The following is a 16,760-nucleotide window of genomic DNA, read 5'->3' on the forward strand; positions in this document are numbered from 1 at the left end:
GAGTCAGAGTCTTTGTTCACTTAGCACCTCTTTTGTTAAACACGCAATCAGCAAATACTTCTTTTCAAGTATACTCACATACAATATTTAATATTTAAATTATTCAAAGATAAGATTAATGTAAATATTCAGTTCAGTGACGGCGTTTAGATATTTATAAATAAAACAATTCTAGGTCACTTTTTGATTTTAAATTTAAATTACTTGCACACCACACAAAGATGCGTAGTTGACTGTGACCAGTTCAAAAAATAATTAACTAAAGAATGCTTATCGACTTTACAAAAGATATGAGTATTTATAAATTTGGCTCTATTTTTTTATCAAAAAATAATAAAAATGCCAATTCGTATTTGGCCAAACAAACAAAACATGTTTTTGATAATATCTAAAACAAAGTATCTGCTTATTTATTCACTGATTGAAAAATATTTTTGTTTACATTTTTATAACATTCAGTTATTTAAATTTTTATCGTGCTAGAATGAGTTGACTCTGTATTTAAAAAACAAAAATAATGGTTAGTGATGTATGATAATTTGATGTTAAATAGTCAATAACAGGTGGTATGTGGACAGACGGGGGTCTAGTTCAAATATTAACGCAACTGCCAAATATACGAGCAGGTTTTTGTTTTCGTTACTAATTATAAGAATCAAAGTGTGTTAGCATTAACCAATTGTATATTTTTTCTCTAGAACAAGGAGGATTTAGAGCAGGTCGTTCATGTACAGATAACATCTTTTGTCTTAAACAAATTATAGAAAAGAAAGTTGTGACAAATAGAGAGTTACATATGACTTTTGTAGATCTTGAGAAGGCATATGACACAGTCCCGCTAAATAAACTATGGGAAGTCCTGGGCACATCAAACATACATCAAACATTGGTTAGTGCTCTCAAAGATCTATATTACGATTCAAACTCCCAAATGAAATTCGGAAGCCTCTTAGCTGAAAAATTTGCAGTTACTAAGGGTCTCAGACAGGGATGTTGTATCTCTCCGACTTGGTTTAAGATTTATATCTCTGCAGCTCTGAAACAATGGAAAAGGAATGGGTATACAATTGAACGATCAGGATTGTATATATACTTTACAGTTTACAGATGATCAGGTGGTGATCTCAAATGACAAAGACGACATGGAATATATGCTTAGAAAACTAATTGAAGAATACCAGAAATGGGGATTAAATATCAATTTAGAAAAGACAAAATACCTCTCAATTGGCGCTGAAGCAGAACAACTCGATATCGAAGACAATCAAAAAAATAAATCCATGTGACGAATATAAATACCTGGGCGTCATCTTCGACCGTAGTGGAAAAGGACGAACGAGAAATTGAACATCGAATCATACAAGCCCGAAGAGCTATAGCATGTCTAAACGGAGTTCTATGGAGTAAAGAAATATCAAAGAAAAGAAAATGGAACATATATGAGACAATGGTTAAAACTAGCCTACTTTATGGAGCCGAGACATGGAGAATAACCGAGAAATATAAGAAAAAGGTCGAAGCCACGGAAATGGATGCCATCAGAAGATCGATGAGAATATCAAGAGCCGAAAGAATAAGGAATGAAGTAATAAAACAACAAATGGGTGTAGAGGGCACTATGAGGATATTGAAAGAAAACAGCTCATATGGTATGGGCATGTGAGCCGAATGGGGGACGAAAGATTGCCTAAAAAAACTATGATGTGGCAACCCCCAGAGAAGAAAAAACGAGGACGACCACCACAGAGCTGGAATCTGGGAGTTAGGAAAGCGATTAGCTCTCGAAATCTAAATGAAGACCTAACTCAGGACAGAATACAGTGGCGTTTGGGAGTCGGACAACTCCGGTTTGGGGGGGGGGAGGGGAGATGGGGGAGAAGTCGGTAAATTAGTAGTTTTTTACGTTTTTTCGTCAATATGCTTTAGCGTAAACTATGTTCTATACAGAAATGTTCTACATAAAATTTAAAACAAAAAAGGTCCTATACATAACTGTTATAAAATCAACGGTTCCAGAGTTACGGAGGGTGAAAAGTGGAGGTTTTCGATACTTTTTATATTTTTTAGGCAATTTATAATATTATTACTAATGAAAGAAATTTTCTTTAACAGGATTGTGTTTTGTAAATAAAATTTGCTATTTCACTGGCCGATGGTATGTTAGTGATAAGCCCTTGAATAAACGTCAACCTCGCCACCCAAAATCATCATCAATTGCCCAAGTAATATAAAAAGTATCGAAAACCTCCACTTTTCACCGTCTGTAACTCTGGAAGCAATGATTTTATAACAATTATGTATAAAACCTTTTTTGCTTTATATTTTATGTAACACATTTTGGTATAGAACATTGCTTATTAGAAATATTGACAAAAAACGTAAAAAACTACTAATTTACCGACTTCTTCCCCCCCCCCCCCCAAACCAGACGCTCAAAATGGTGTAACTTTTTACTGAACAATATTTGGACCACATAGAACAATTTGGTGTTGGAGGAAAACTTTTACTTTGGATTTTTGGGTTAAGCCTTTTTTTGACCAGTTATACTATACTAACTCCGTAACTTTGGAACCGTTCATTTTAGAAGAATTATGCATAGGAACCTTTTTTATTTCAAATTTAATGTATAACATTTTGTGTAGAAGGTTGTTCATGCTAAACCGCATAGTTTTTGAAATATTGACGAAAAACGTAAAAAACTACGAATTTATCTATTTCTACCCCCTCTCCCCCCAAACCCGACGCTCACAATGGTGTGACTTTTTTCTGTACATTATGTGGACCATTTAGAACAATTTGGTGTTGGAGGATAACTTTCACTTTGGATGTCTGGGGGTTATGCCATTGGAGTGGGGGTTGGATCCATTGTATCATACTATTAAAGAAAATGCTAAAAAGTGAAAAACATTTATGGTACTGTTCTGCATCTGAATACCTGAGGTATAAAATTTAAGCAATGGTTTCGAATTCACCTGTATAAAGTTTCGAGTTGGCAGGGTCAGGTAGTAGGAAAGTTACGAATTGGCCGATATACATTTTGATTTGAAATTATTTGTCATTAACAGTTGCGAGTTGGTGCGTGTCCGGTAAAAGAAGTATCGGTCAACCGCGCAAAAGATGGAGAGTGACAACCTTCAATAGAGGTATCAATCCACCAATGAACAAGCAGAACTGTTTATCAAGAGGAAGAATATCTTCAGTATTGGGACATAATATATCGAACAGATCAATAGAAAATGGTGATACTTGAAAAACTGATCTATAAAATGAGATACTTCGAAAACTATTTCATATATTTTTTTAAATGTGCATTCTTCAACAAGAACAGATTTGTTGTGTCAACTTCATACCAAGAAATTAGTTTAAGGTTAATAACATCGCAATATAAACATATAAATATAACTAAAAAAGTAAATATTTTGAATATATTTACGACCGGGCATACAAGAGTCTAGGCATGTCAATAACCCAGGATTTACGTGTGGCAAGTAAATAGCAAGCGGCAATCAAAGTATACAACAATTAAATTTTTTGTGATAAGTAAATAAATAATTAGGATTTAACAAGGTTATCACTTTTCACCTTCAACAGCAAAGGCCGCTTAACTGCTTTGAAAATAATATACAGATAATATTAGCGGAAATTGCTTAAAATTTTTTTGCAGAAATTGCTTAAAAATAACTCAAATAATAATATTTGAGTTATCCTCCCACTCAAAATGGTCCGGAACATTGTTTAAATAATCAAAATGTCAAAATATGAAGGAAAAATTCGATTTTTTTATTGATTTTTTGAATATAACTTTAAAACTGTTCATTTCTGAGAAAAGTTGTACTGACATAAAAGTTGCGTAATTAAATTTACTATAATATAGAATTGGTTAAAAATTTAAAAAATAGTCACCCTTGTTGCAAAATAGCAATACTTGCGAAAAAAACCATACAAAAACAAGTATTCGCATTTTACGTTTTTCAACCATTTATGCTACACTTAGGACCTTCATATTTTACCCAGAAAAACTTTATGATATATTAAAACAACACTGTAAATTTCATTAAGATCGGTTTAATAGATTTTGCAAAATAAATTTTGCAATCCAGCTTTCGCAAAAAAAATTCATTTTTTAAAAATGTTGCAGGACTGAAAATAAAGCAGATAGTAAGTTGAATTTTTTTTTTGCTTATAGAAGTGTACTGTACCTTTAATTTGCAATTTGCAAAATTAAAATCGAATAATTACCACGGCGTCAGGAAATTTTTAAAATAAACATTAATTTTTGGTGCTGCGTGCAGGACAGCGTGTTCGATTCACACAAGTTGATTTTCATCAAAATTTCTTCTAATCTTTATTTAATATTTTATTTTCTTACTCTATATTTTGTTGTATTTTAATATTTTAATTCCACAAAAATCAAACTAATTTTATTATTGTTTGTGAAATATTGTTTAAACAATTGCATATGTTTAAAAATAATAAACTTTACACTGTTACTAATAAACCAAGTATAAAACTTATACTATGAATAAATCAGGTATAGGCAAAATCACTACCAATAAACATGGAATAACTTAGGTATAGGTTATACTTGGTATAAGAATTTAGTCCAAGTTTATACCGATCCACACCCTTGTTTAAGTCTGATATAACCTATTTTGTGACTGTCAAAGTCATCAGAGACAAAAATATATTATTTTTTGAGAGTAGGTATATATTAAAAAAATGTATCTAAGAGGTATTGCGGCTAACGAGGAAGTTGATAATTTAATTAACATGATGGAAAATACACGAAAAAGGAAAACTTTCAAAGAAAGCATAAATTCCTTTTCAAAGAATGCAGAACAAAAATCCGGTTTCCTAAAGATGATGTAAGGTTTTTAGAAAACTTAGTAGGTGATTCACTTATTGTGAACAAGCTAGGAGGAGGTTTATCCTCCACTCCACAAGAAAAATAAGGTCTTTATTTTCTATGATATGTAGAAAATCTCTCACAATATTCTTCAAAATATGCTGAAATTAACATATTTACATTGCATTTATAAGTAAAATAAATCAATTTGTTTACTTTTTCTTCACTTTCCCATTTAATGCAAGGTTGTCTTTTATTTGAAGCCATTTTATGAAATACTCAAACTCAACATACAATATACGAAATAACGATTTATTAAAATATAGCAGAAAATACAAATTTCTCTTTTATTCGAAGCCATTTTATGAAATACTCAAACTCAACATACAAGAAATAACGATTTATTATAATATAGCAGAAAATACAACGGCCATAGCCCATCAAAAAATTATGAAGTAAAATTTGATGTTGAAAATCTCCATTTTTTGAGTTTATACGACTCATAAAGAGAAAAGCAACTGCGGGTAGTTCATCAACAAATGACTGAAATTGGTTTGTCAGTTGTAGAGAAAAGTCAAAACTCACATATTTCACCCAATATATCGTTGTTTTATGCATTTGTGTAGAAGATTGCGCAGTTGCCAAACTATTATTTCAGAATAAAGTGGGAATACTTATAACTAACTTATACCGAGTTTATTGGTATTCGTATTATATCTACCTTATACTTAGGATAACTATTCTAGATATAAATACGGAATAACCTTTGAATACGAGTGTTTTATTAGTAAGGCAGTTTTCTCTAAGTTAAAATATATGAACAAAGAAAGTTTTTGCTAAAAAAAGTGTTATTTCAAAGGATAGTATGTGTTTTTATTTTGCAATAAACAAATTTATTTATTTATATCGAAATGTAATAAAAATTAAAATGTATCAATCATTATCAAAGGTCATTGAAATGCCCAATCAGAGCAAACTATCCGCTGTCCTGCGCGTAGCACCAATAATTAATGTTTATTTAAAAAAATTCCTGACGCCGTGGCAGTTAATCGATTTTAATTTTGCAAATTGCAAATAAAAGGTACAGTACACTTCTATACGCAAAAAAAATTTCAACTTGCTATCTGCTTTATTTTAAGTCCTGTAACAATTAAAAAAAACGAATTTTTTTTGCGAAAGCTGGATTGCAAAATTTATTTTGCAAAATCTATTAAACCCATCTTAATGAAATTTACAGTATTGTTTTACTGTATCATAGAGTTTTTCTGGGTGAAATATGAAGGTCCTAAGTGTAGCATAAATGGTTGAAAAAACGTAAAATGCCAATACTTGTTTTTGTATAGTTTTTTTCGCAATTATTGCTATTTTGCAACAAGGGTGACCTTTTTTTAAATTCTTAACCAATTCTATATTGTTGGAAATTTAATTATGCAACTTTTATGTCAGTACAACTTTTCTCGGAAATGAATATTTTTAAAGTTATAATCATAAAGCGAAGAAAAAAATCGAATTTTTCCTTCATTTTTTGACATTTTGATTATTTAAACAATGTTCCGGACCTTTTTGAGAGGGAGGATAACTCAAATATTATTATTTGAGTTATTTTCAAGCAATTTCTGCAAAAAAATTTGTTACCTCTCAACGTCCAAATGTACTAATATTTTTACAGATCCGCCCTGGTCTATTAGTCGTACAGCGGCTAAAAAATTTTTAATTATGATATTTTATCTCGTTTGCATTTATCTTTAAATTGCACGATTAAGGGCATGTTCACATGACCACACTATGCATTAACCGAGCGTTAGCATGTGAACGACCTGAATAAAATGTATATAAAATGTATGTAGTTGCAATCGCGCATTATCAAAACGCGCGTTAAGCGCTTATCATGTGAATTTGCCCTAAGAGACACAATTTATGAAACGATATTGAAAAACTATTCTGTGTGCAGGCATTAATCGTGTTTTAAAACATTTTTCACTCATTCATATGTCCCCGCGCGGGGACATCACTCGTTATACCGTTGTGCCCATATGTCCCCATACAAGGGACATCGTATTTCTGCCACTATGTTCTATACTAATGCGGCGAGATACGGCGTAACGGTGGAAAAAGTTTACAAAATCTTAGTTATTTGTTTTAAACTTTTTAAAGCATGATTATGAGTGTAAAGCAGTGTCGGATACACGACGGGGAAAATGAGGAAGTTCCCCCTGCAGCAAGGTCCAAAATTAAGGAAAAAAATTGTTGAAACATAAAAATATATTAGCTGACATGTTTAAACCAAAGACACAACAATGTCCAGATCCACCACTGGTGCAAAGAGTTAATCTTGTCAGCATGAATTTTCTTTTTGTCTACTTTTGGCAAACCATAAATATCTTCCACCAATTTCTTGCTTCTTTCTCATTGTGCTTCAACATTTTCTATTCATATCTTCAGATTTCTAGGTGTAAATAGTCTACTTAGGTGATTTTTTTTCTAAGACGGTTGGATTTCATCTGATGTTTATAGGCAACAGTAAGTTTTAAAGTCATATATGAGCTAGGATCTTCCTAAGTGTAAGTGTTACATTATAATATATATAAGCTACTATATTACATACATGACTAAATTCCATGACTTCCATGAGGAGATGACTAAATTCCTTCTCCAGGAACATGTCATTCGAACACAACAACATGGATTTGTGTCTGGCCGCTCTACTCTAACCAATCTCCTACATTGTGTTAACGACTGGACGCTATCGACGTGGACTGTGGAATATTCTAGCATTTATAAAATTCTGAAATTAAAACATAAATATAGTCTCAGGTTTTCTTAACATTCTGCTTTTTTATTCATTCGCTTATGTGGGATGATAAAAAAGTTAGGTACTTTAACAACTAGCCACGTTCTTCATCAATACAGGGTGTTTCTAAATAAGTGCGACAAACTTTAAGGGGTAATTCTACATGAAAATATAATGACCGTTTGTTTTGTAAACATATACCCGCAAATGCTTCCGTTTCCGAGATACGGGTTGTTGAATTTTTTCTTACAAACTGACGATTTATTTATTGCTCTAAAATCGGTTGAGATATGCAAATGAAATTTGGTAGGTTTTAAGAGGTAGTTATTGCGCATTATTTGACGTACAATTAAAAATTGTATATTCACCATTGGCGTGCATATGGGTAACATGACCGGGTAGTATGACCCGTATGCACGCCAATGGTAAATATAAAAATTTTAATTGTACGTCAAAAAATGCGCAATAACTTTCTCTTAAAACCTACCAAATTTCATTTGCATACCTCAACCGGTTTTAGAATAAATAAATCGTCAATTTTTAAGAAAAAATTCAACATCCCGTATCTCAGAAACGAAGCATTTGCGTACATATGTTTATAAAACAAACGGTCATTATTTTTTCCATGCAGAATTACCCCTTAAAGTTTGTCGTTTATGTTTAATTTATTTAGAAACTGATGAAGTACATTGCTACTTGTTAAAGTACCTAACTTTTTGATTATCCCACATAAGCCAATGAATCAAAATACATAATGTTAAGAAAACCTGAGGCTATAGTTGGGTTTTAATTTCAGTATTTTTTAATGCTAGGATATTCCACAGGGTGTTTCGAACTTTTCGAAAAAAAAAATACAGTTTGATTGGTACACCCGGTATACAATGACAATTTCCTGTCTAGCAACAATATTATTACAGGGTTATTGTCAAAGAATAAGGCTATAACATATTAAAAAAAATCACTTAAATTGGACAACAGGTCAATGAAATACAAGCCATCAAAAATGACCCATTTTGTAGGGTGCCCGTTTTTCGTGCCTATGATTACATCTGATCAAAAATCATAAAAAAAAATACTTAATATTTTTGAAAAATCTATCAAATGACACCAAACAGAACTTCCCAACCGCACCACTTTTGTGGAGCAACTGTAAGTCTTAAATGGGAACCATCATTTTTTTATTTAAAGTTTGGTATCTCCAAACCCCCCAGTGTTTGGTATCAATCGATAGCTTTTTGAAAAATATTAAACACCTGTTTTTTGATTTTTCATTTCACAGTGTATTTCTTGAGATATTAGACTGTTTCCATAATTTTCCTAGGGCATCGCCATAAAATGTAGTTTCCGATTATAGCCCCATCTATCAACAATTCGAAAAAATGTTTCGAATAAAAGTTACTTATTTTTTCATGAGAAATACAAATCTGCAATCAAAAATGGGGGTTTCCACTTCAGATTTTAAAGTTGTCCCACTTTCCACCCACAGACTGTGGGATTGGGGGTATATGTTTGGTGTCATTAGATATATTTTTGAAAAATATTTACCTAACACTTTTTAAAAAGTTTCGATCGGATATTTATAAATTTCGCGAAATATTCCACCGTTCCGGTTCTTTTGGCACACCCGGTATTAACACATAGCCCAGTAAATGAACGGGATATTCGGCGATACCGTGTAATTTTCAGGGGCAACTCCGAATTGCATGAAAATTTGGATTTAGGTTCTACTTACCCTCCACTTCAAAGTTGAAATTGTGCTGTTGGTTGCTTTTACTTGAGGGGTGACAGTCACCCCTTCTCGGGGGTGAAAAAACATACGTTCAAGATAAGACCGGAATTGGATAAATTGACTGATTTTAAGCAACTTTTGTTCTATAGAGTTTTTTACGTAAGTCAATACTTTTCGAGTTATTTGCCATTGAAAATGTTGATTTTTCGACAAAAAAACTACGCTTTCAGACGGTTTTTCGCAAATAACTCAAAAAGTATATATTTTATCGAAAAAAATATCCTTAGCAAAAGTGTAGCTTATAAAAAACCCAAAAAAAATGGTGTATCAGTAAAGTCTATCAATCAAATAAAAACAAAGTTGTAGCTCATGAAAAATACGTTCTTATTCGTCTAATTCCAAATCGAATATTTCAAGGTGAAATCACCGAAAAATTAAGCACTTTTCGGGAAAAACCCATTTAAACTTTTTTAAAGTGTTTATAAAAAGCCTTGTTTTAATTGTTAACAAAAGTTTTAGCATTAAAATTAAGCGAGTTACGCTCAAAATAAAGTAGTCCCTCTTTTTTTTGTAAAAAATCATGAAAATCTCACCGTGTTTAGCTCCCCAAATGAAATTAATCGCTTCCGCTTTACAAACAATTTACTTACCTATCCATTTTTAATATGACATCTGTCAGTCTCACCGGTTTAAAGTGTTTATTTTTGAAAGGGTTATAATTGAGAAAGCTTGAATGGGTCACTAATCACAAGTGTATTGTATGCAAATTTTGAACAGCCATATCTTAACCAATTTTTGTCTTACGGAGAAACAAAATGAAACTAGCATATTTATAATAGCAAAACCTACATTTTTTTACTCTTTAAGATTATTCTTATCACTAATACTTTTTAAGTTATTTTGAAAAAATGAAATTTTTCAAAAATTTTTAGAAAAATTATTTTTACTATAAAACCATGTTTTAAAAAAAAGCACTGATGGTAAAGCCAAACGATTAATTTCATTTAGGGTGCTAAATAGAAGGAGATTTTCACGATTTTTTTACCAAAAAAAGGGGCTAACTATTTTTTTCAGTGTAACTCGTTTATTTTTGATGCTGTAAACTAATGTAAAAAACAAATAATAAGCTTTTTTTCGATACTTTAAAAATATTATACGGTTTTCCCGAAAAACGCTTTTTTCTTCGGTGATTTCGCGTTAAATTATTCGATTTGGAATTAGACGAATAAGAACGTATTTTTCATGAGCTACAACTTTGCTTCTACTCAATTTGTAGACTTTACTGGTACACCATTTTTTTTTCGTTTTTTTATAGGCTACACTTTTGCTAATAATATCTTTTTCGATAAAAAATTTACTTTTTGAGTTATTTTTGAAAAACGTTCTGAAAACGTAGTTTTTTTGTCGAAAAATCAACATTTTTAATCGCAAATAAACTTTATAAAACAAAAGGTGCTTAAAGTAAGTCAATTTATCTATTTCCGGCCTTATTTTAAACAAACGTTTTTCACCCCCCGAGAAGGGGAAAATGTCACCCCCCAAGTAAAAGCAACGGCACAAATTCAACTTTGAAGTGGAGGGTAAGTAGAACCTAAATCCAAATGTTCATGCAATTTGGAGTTGCCCCTGGAAATTACACTCCAAAACGGTCGTTTATTGGGATAACAGGCGTAAATATAATAAAATTAAATTTAATGCTAAAATGGCGTGTGTAGTTGATGAATTTCTTAGAAAAACATCGTGGAATTGTCCACGGCACAATTTAGATCGCAAAAATTGTCATTCTCAGTGATTTTTTCACAAGAGGGTCAATAGCATCAAATTAACATCTCTACATTTATATTCAGGACGAACCTTAAATGACTTAAAAATGATGGTAGCTAAACATACGGTGATGGAAAATCTGATTGACTTGCCAGAATAGGATCAGCTAAAAACTGCTCCTCTCCAGAGCAGTAACAGTGCCAAAAAACGCGGTATGTGACGGGAAGACGTGTGGATCCGATAACGTAACTCTTACTGAAGGAAAAATATACCTGGACTCTCAGTGGAGGGAAAGTATATATGGACATTTCCATGACATGGTATATAGGACTGACATGTGCTAATAGGGCTGAACTACTGCGGAAAACAAGAAGGAATCAGCTCGAATAATAACAGGCCTCTTTACTGGAAATGTTCCAATCTTAAGCTCAAAAATATGTGTATGATTTTAATACTGGTATCGGGTGTTTTTGATTTCTTTTGTATAATTGTGTTCATTATTAACTATTTCAAAGTATTCGGGTGCTAATGAATGAGTGATTTTATGCAAGTGATTTAAGGTGTCATTAAACTAATATATATCTACTAACCGTCGTCACATGAAGTCATATATTTGCCATTACTGCTGAAGTCCATATCCAGAATGTTTCCAGTATGACCTTTTAGCGAAACTAAAAGCCATGGATTAGAATACGAATGTTTGTCGTGTTTTCCAGTCCATCTATTTTCGACGGTCTTCTTCTTACGTTTCCCGGCCTGCGGCAAATCTTTTTTCTTTTCGGAATAGACGGTTGATTTTTCGTCTGAAGCGGAAGAAACATAACATACAGTCATCAAAACGCTCATTTCATGGTTATGTTAAAATTGACGGCTCTTGCTTCAAGCTGTTTATTGAATAGTGCTACGTTTTGACAATTGGTGTTAAGGCACGTATCCACTAGGTTGGCGCTCTCTGCAACTGCTCCAATCGATACGGCATGCGCTCCTCTACATATAAACCGCCACCGATTGGAGCGCCAGAGCACGCACTCTGACACGGTCCGGGAGCACCAACGTATCCACTATGTGGAGCAGTTGCAGAAGCGCGGAGCGCCTACATAGTGGATACGTGCCTTTAGGGATTCACATTAATTGGACGTTAACTGAAGTTATTAATAAACTAACTTTAGATTTGATAAGCTAGCTTCATGAGTTAACTAAGACATATATTATGTCATATGTATTTGGAAATGAAAATGTCATGTCATAATAGTAAATAAATATAACTGGTTTCAGTTAAAATATGTTGCTATTAAAAAACTTCACCATTTTATTACTTGTGTTGTTCTGCAAAAAATAATATTATGGGTATTTGTCAAAAATCTTTGATCATGCTTATATACTTCTTATCAGAAATAGCAAACCAAATGTTTATTCTACCTACCTTAAATTGCATATTTGAAAACAACAAAACAACATGTAAGTCAAATTCAACATTATTCTTTTTATTGTGCCACCTTATTTCGAAGGTTGGCAATCCAAATAGCAATCATAGCTTTGGAAACTGCTGCACGAAAGATTCCTGCTGATGAGCGCTCAAACCATCTCCTCAGATAGTTTGAGCGTCTCAAACCATCTGAAGAGAGAGAGAAGGGGTCAATCATTATTATAGTTGATTTTTGAACCAAGAGCAGTAAACTAAAAAGACAGATTCACGCCCAAGAAAGTTACTAGAAAAGTCACCAAATTCATCTTCTTTTTTCGTTGATCATATCATCTTTCGATGATAATCCATTCATATTATATTATACTAACACATCGCTAAAGAGTTCTAAAAACAACTGTTTTATATAAAAGTAGACTAACAATCTAAAAATTAAAGGAATAATGCAGAAAACACAAAAGAACGCCGATATACATAATTAACCTATAAAATGACAGAAGTGTCCAAATTTCATAAATGTCATTAGTGTCAAAATTTAATAACAGTGGAGTAAACTTGCCTGCAGTTGGACCAATTAGAAACAAGCATTACGGCACGGTAAATTTGAATCACTCCTCTTGGTTAAAAAACAAACAATAGTATAATAAAAGATACAAGGTACATAGATAGTAGGTAAATATAAGAAAACTACCATAAAGGCAGTAGTAGATGAGTATGTATACCTGGAACAAGTAATACATAAATCTGGTCCCTTACTTCCAAAAATCAACAGAAGAATGAAATTGGCTTGGGCATATTTTGGTAAAAATGCTCTAATATTCAAATCCAGAAGGCCACTCCACCCGAAGAAGGGACCATTTAACAGTATATTCTACCAATCATGACATACAGCTGCGAAACTTAGACACTAAAGAAAGAGATAAATAATAGTGAAACTCGCTAAAATGTTCAATGAAACGACGCATGTTAGACATAACAAAGAGAGAATGGAAAAGAATAGAATGAACAGAAAACCAGGAATCAACAGAATCAAATCTTTAAACTGGCAGTGAGCAGGACATTAAGTGAGAAGAGCTGATAATAGATGGTTGACTAGGATTACAATGTGGTATCCAAGAGGCATCAAGAGACCAAGACAACGTCCAAACTTAAGATGGGACTATGACATAAATAAACAAGCAGAAAATACATCAAAAACAACAACCGAAGGTACAACAACCGAATATCAGTCAAAAATGAATTAAAAATAAGAAGTAATATAGTCACAAAGAAAAACCTTAACGGGATAAAGTACCCTAAGGACTTATATTTGTCATTAAAATGGAACTAACGAACTTGGTACAAAAAGAACATAAGAATATTGAATCAGTTTTAGGTATAATTTTGGTCAGCAGGAATAATTCAAAATTTCAGTAGACTGGGCAATACATATTTACATGCTAAGTATAAAATGAAAAGATTATAAATGCTATAACAAACACCAACTTTATGACAAAGTTAAGACTAGAATTAAAATAATAACAAAAGCAAGGTTAGATTAGAACAGATAATAAGAATAACAGATAACCACACTTTATGTGTTTGTGTTTACAAATTGATAGCATATCAGAAAAGAAAATCATGTCCTACCCATGTTTGTTTTGAAAACAAGCATTTGCCTGGTGCGAATCAATCATAAGAAGATATGCAGAGGTAGGAATGAATTAAATACATTAAGATATGATAGTGCATATCAAATAGTAATAAATTTTAATAAGGTGGTAGAAAAAACAATGGCATACTTTCTGATAGTGACTGAAGGGAACTAAGTATGTTGTTTTAAATTTTTATCTGTAGGTACTTTCTAAACATATTACTCATTCAATTTATGCAAATAGTTTGGTATTTTTGATAAGTCATGTTTTTATACCTGGCAGAGTGCCTATGGCTGATTATTTTAACTTTTACTAAGAAAAATAATTGATAAGGCTTGTAAAAACCACAAGCTATTCTTAGGCTATTCTTTGCAGAAAAATAGAATTCTAATATTCTATTAGTAAGTAAATAGCTTATCTCTTGTTTCTTGTAAAAAAATCAAATGTTTCTTTCATTTACCTCTGCCATTTGAAGAATGTTTTCACTGATGAGAACTAACAATTGTATTAGTCATGGCAGTGGTTTCTTTGTGATTCAAGGAGCACAGTTGGTAGTGTGGGAATAGAGCATGATCTCATACCCAGTAAAAAATATGAAAAAGATCTCTTTTTATACAAGTCAGAATAATTTCAATTCAAAGTTGAATATTTATAGGACTAAGATAAAATGTTCTATGAAACATAAGATCAGCATGACCATATTGATCTTATAAACAATGAATAGTTAAAAGGAATACCTTGCATATTGGAGACACAAATGAGACATAAAATATACAGAAAAAATTTTTATAGAAAAGGTTCCAGAATATAGGTTATTATGATATAAAGATCTAAATCGATTAACCATTTAAATATCAAGTATAACTTAAAAAGCCCCTTTAAATGGTAGGTATAGATAAAAAAAGGGAACAAACACACTTCTTTTAACCATTTATGCAGATTTATTTATGGCTACTATATGGGTAGACACTATTTTTAAGCCATTTTTGACATGTAAGTACTTAAAAAAAGTTTGAAATAGTATTTTGTCATTGTCTTTTATTTGTTATGGTATTAGATACAACCATGTGATAATGTGATTATAGAAAACACAACAGATCAGTTCAACAGTGTAACAGGCTTTTGATGAACAAAAAAATTACTGACAAATCAAAAAGTTCTAGATATAGCAGACCAGAATACGTAGAATTTAGAATACATACAGAGACTTGAAGAGAAGGCGATGAAAATGTTTGGGGATTCCTCCCTCATCCAATGGGGTTTCTCAACTTCCGCACAATTTATTTACTTCCTATCAGTTCATTCCTCCCTTTTCTATCTTCTGTGCTGTCTAGTTTAACTTGATATTATTTGTACCTGATATATCAGTACAGTAAACTGGGATCTTTTATGTGACACTAGATTAATACCTTTGCTGCGTTACGACACAAATAGTCTTCGTATTGCACTAACAGTTGGCTGCATTGACTGTGTTGTAACTCACTGTGGCAAAGGTTCACTATGGGACATCTATGCCTTGTAACACACTCAACGTAAGTTTATAAGTGTCTCTACGCAGTAAGGTGTTAAAGAATCTACACATGAAGTAATATGAGAAGTACTGTAACAATGTAAAATAGTAAAATGGTTAAGTAGGTCTATTATCAATAACTTTATTCTCCCATTGTTTTTTGTCCAAAAAATATCAGAAACAGCTTGAAACAATTACAGAGCACTTATTACTTTAAGAGTCCCTGGTGCATTATTTTTTAATAAAAGAAATGTAACCCAACTGTGTGATGTCTAATGTGCATCAGATCCATGTCTTCATTTATAAGACAATAATAGCTTTCCTGAACAGGTTTAACTAATTTTTTATTTCTAAAATATCTAGAAGGACAATATGCTAATATTTTCATGAAAGGGAAATACCATAATGTACCTAACTGATATTAAAATAAAATATATTTTAAGTGGAAAATACTGAGATCAATTATGAATTCAATAAAAAATGCATAGGATAAATTAGCAAAAATTAAAAATACTATCTATCACAGAAGGACTCTGCATGGGAAAAAACAAAGGGAATGCTAGGTATTACACAAACAAAAGAGAAAAGAACTGTTCGATAAAATAGAAATAAAGTTGTATAAAAAGAATTGCGAAGAGTGGCGAAAGAAAATTGCGAAGAGAGAAAATAATAATTATTGAAGAAGCACAGAAAGTCAGATTGGACTTGATTGGAGCTAAATAGGGCTTTTCATTTACAGTCATGTGTCATCTAATATTAATATATCTACGTCATATGCTATTGGTATTGCTAATGATACAAACCAAAGACGTATGATGTAGATATATTAATATTATGTGACACATGATGGAAGCTCGAAAGAAATGACAATCGATGAAAAGCCCTACAAAGACAAAACCAAATATGATCATGGGAGGGACAGAAGAAAAAGGCTTAACTGTAAGGTATGTAAAAGCAATAGTTTTAAAAAGGTAGACAATTTTGAATACCTGGTGGTAGTATTTGATGAAAATTAAAAAGAGAAATGGGAGCTCGATGCCAGAATAGCAAAAGAGAATGAAAA

At 32.0% G+C, this 16,760-nt stretch overlaps 1 protein-coding gene across 4 annotated transcripts in view; it reads right to left on the reverse strand.

The window, feature by feature from the left end:
• Positions 1-16,760, reverse strand: part of LOC114330483 (transducin beta-like protein 2) — a 517,566-nt gene that overhangs the window by 498,640 nt on the left and 2,166 nt on the right. For all 4 annotated transcript variants that reach the window (XR_007698451.1, XR_007698450.1, XM_050652545.1 and 1 more), the window contains exon 2: positions 11,721-11,933. Coding sequence is in view for 2 of the 4 variants with exons in the window: in XM_050652545.1 (XP_050508502.1) it covers positions 11,721-11,933 (213 nt within the window). In the remaining 2 variants the exon portion in view is untranslated. The remainder of the gene's footprint in view (positions 1-11,720; positions 11,934-16,760) is intronic.

The sequence above is a fragment of the Diabrotica virgifera genome, chromosome 5, assembly GCF_917563875.1.
Source record: "Diabrotica virgifera virgifera chromosome 5, PGI_DIABVI_V3a".
Classification (NCBI taxonomy): Eukaryota; Metazoa; Arthropoda; class Insecta; order Coleoptera; family Chrysomelidae; genus Diabrotica; species Diabrotica virgifera.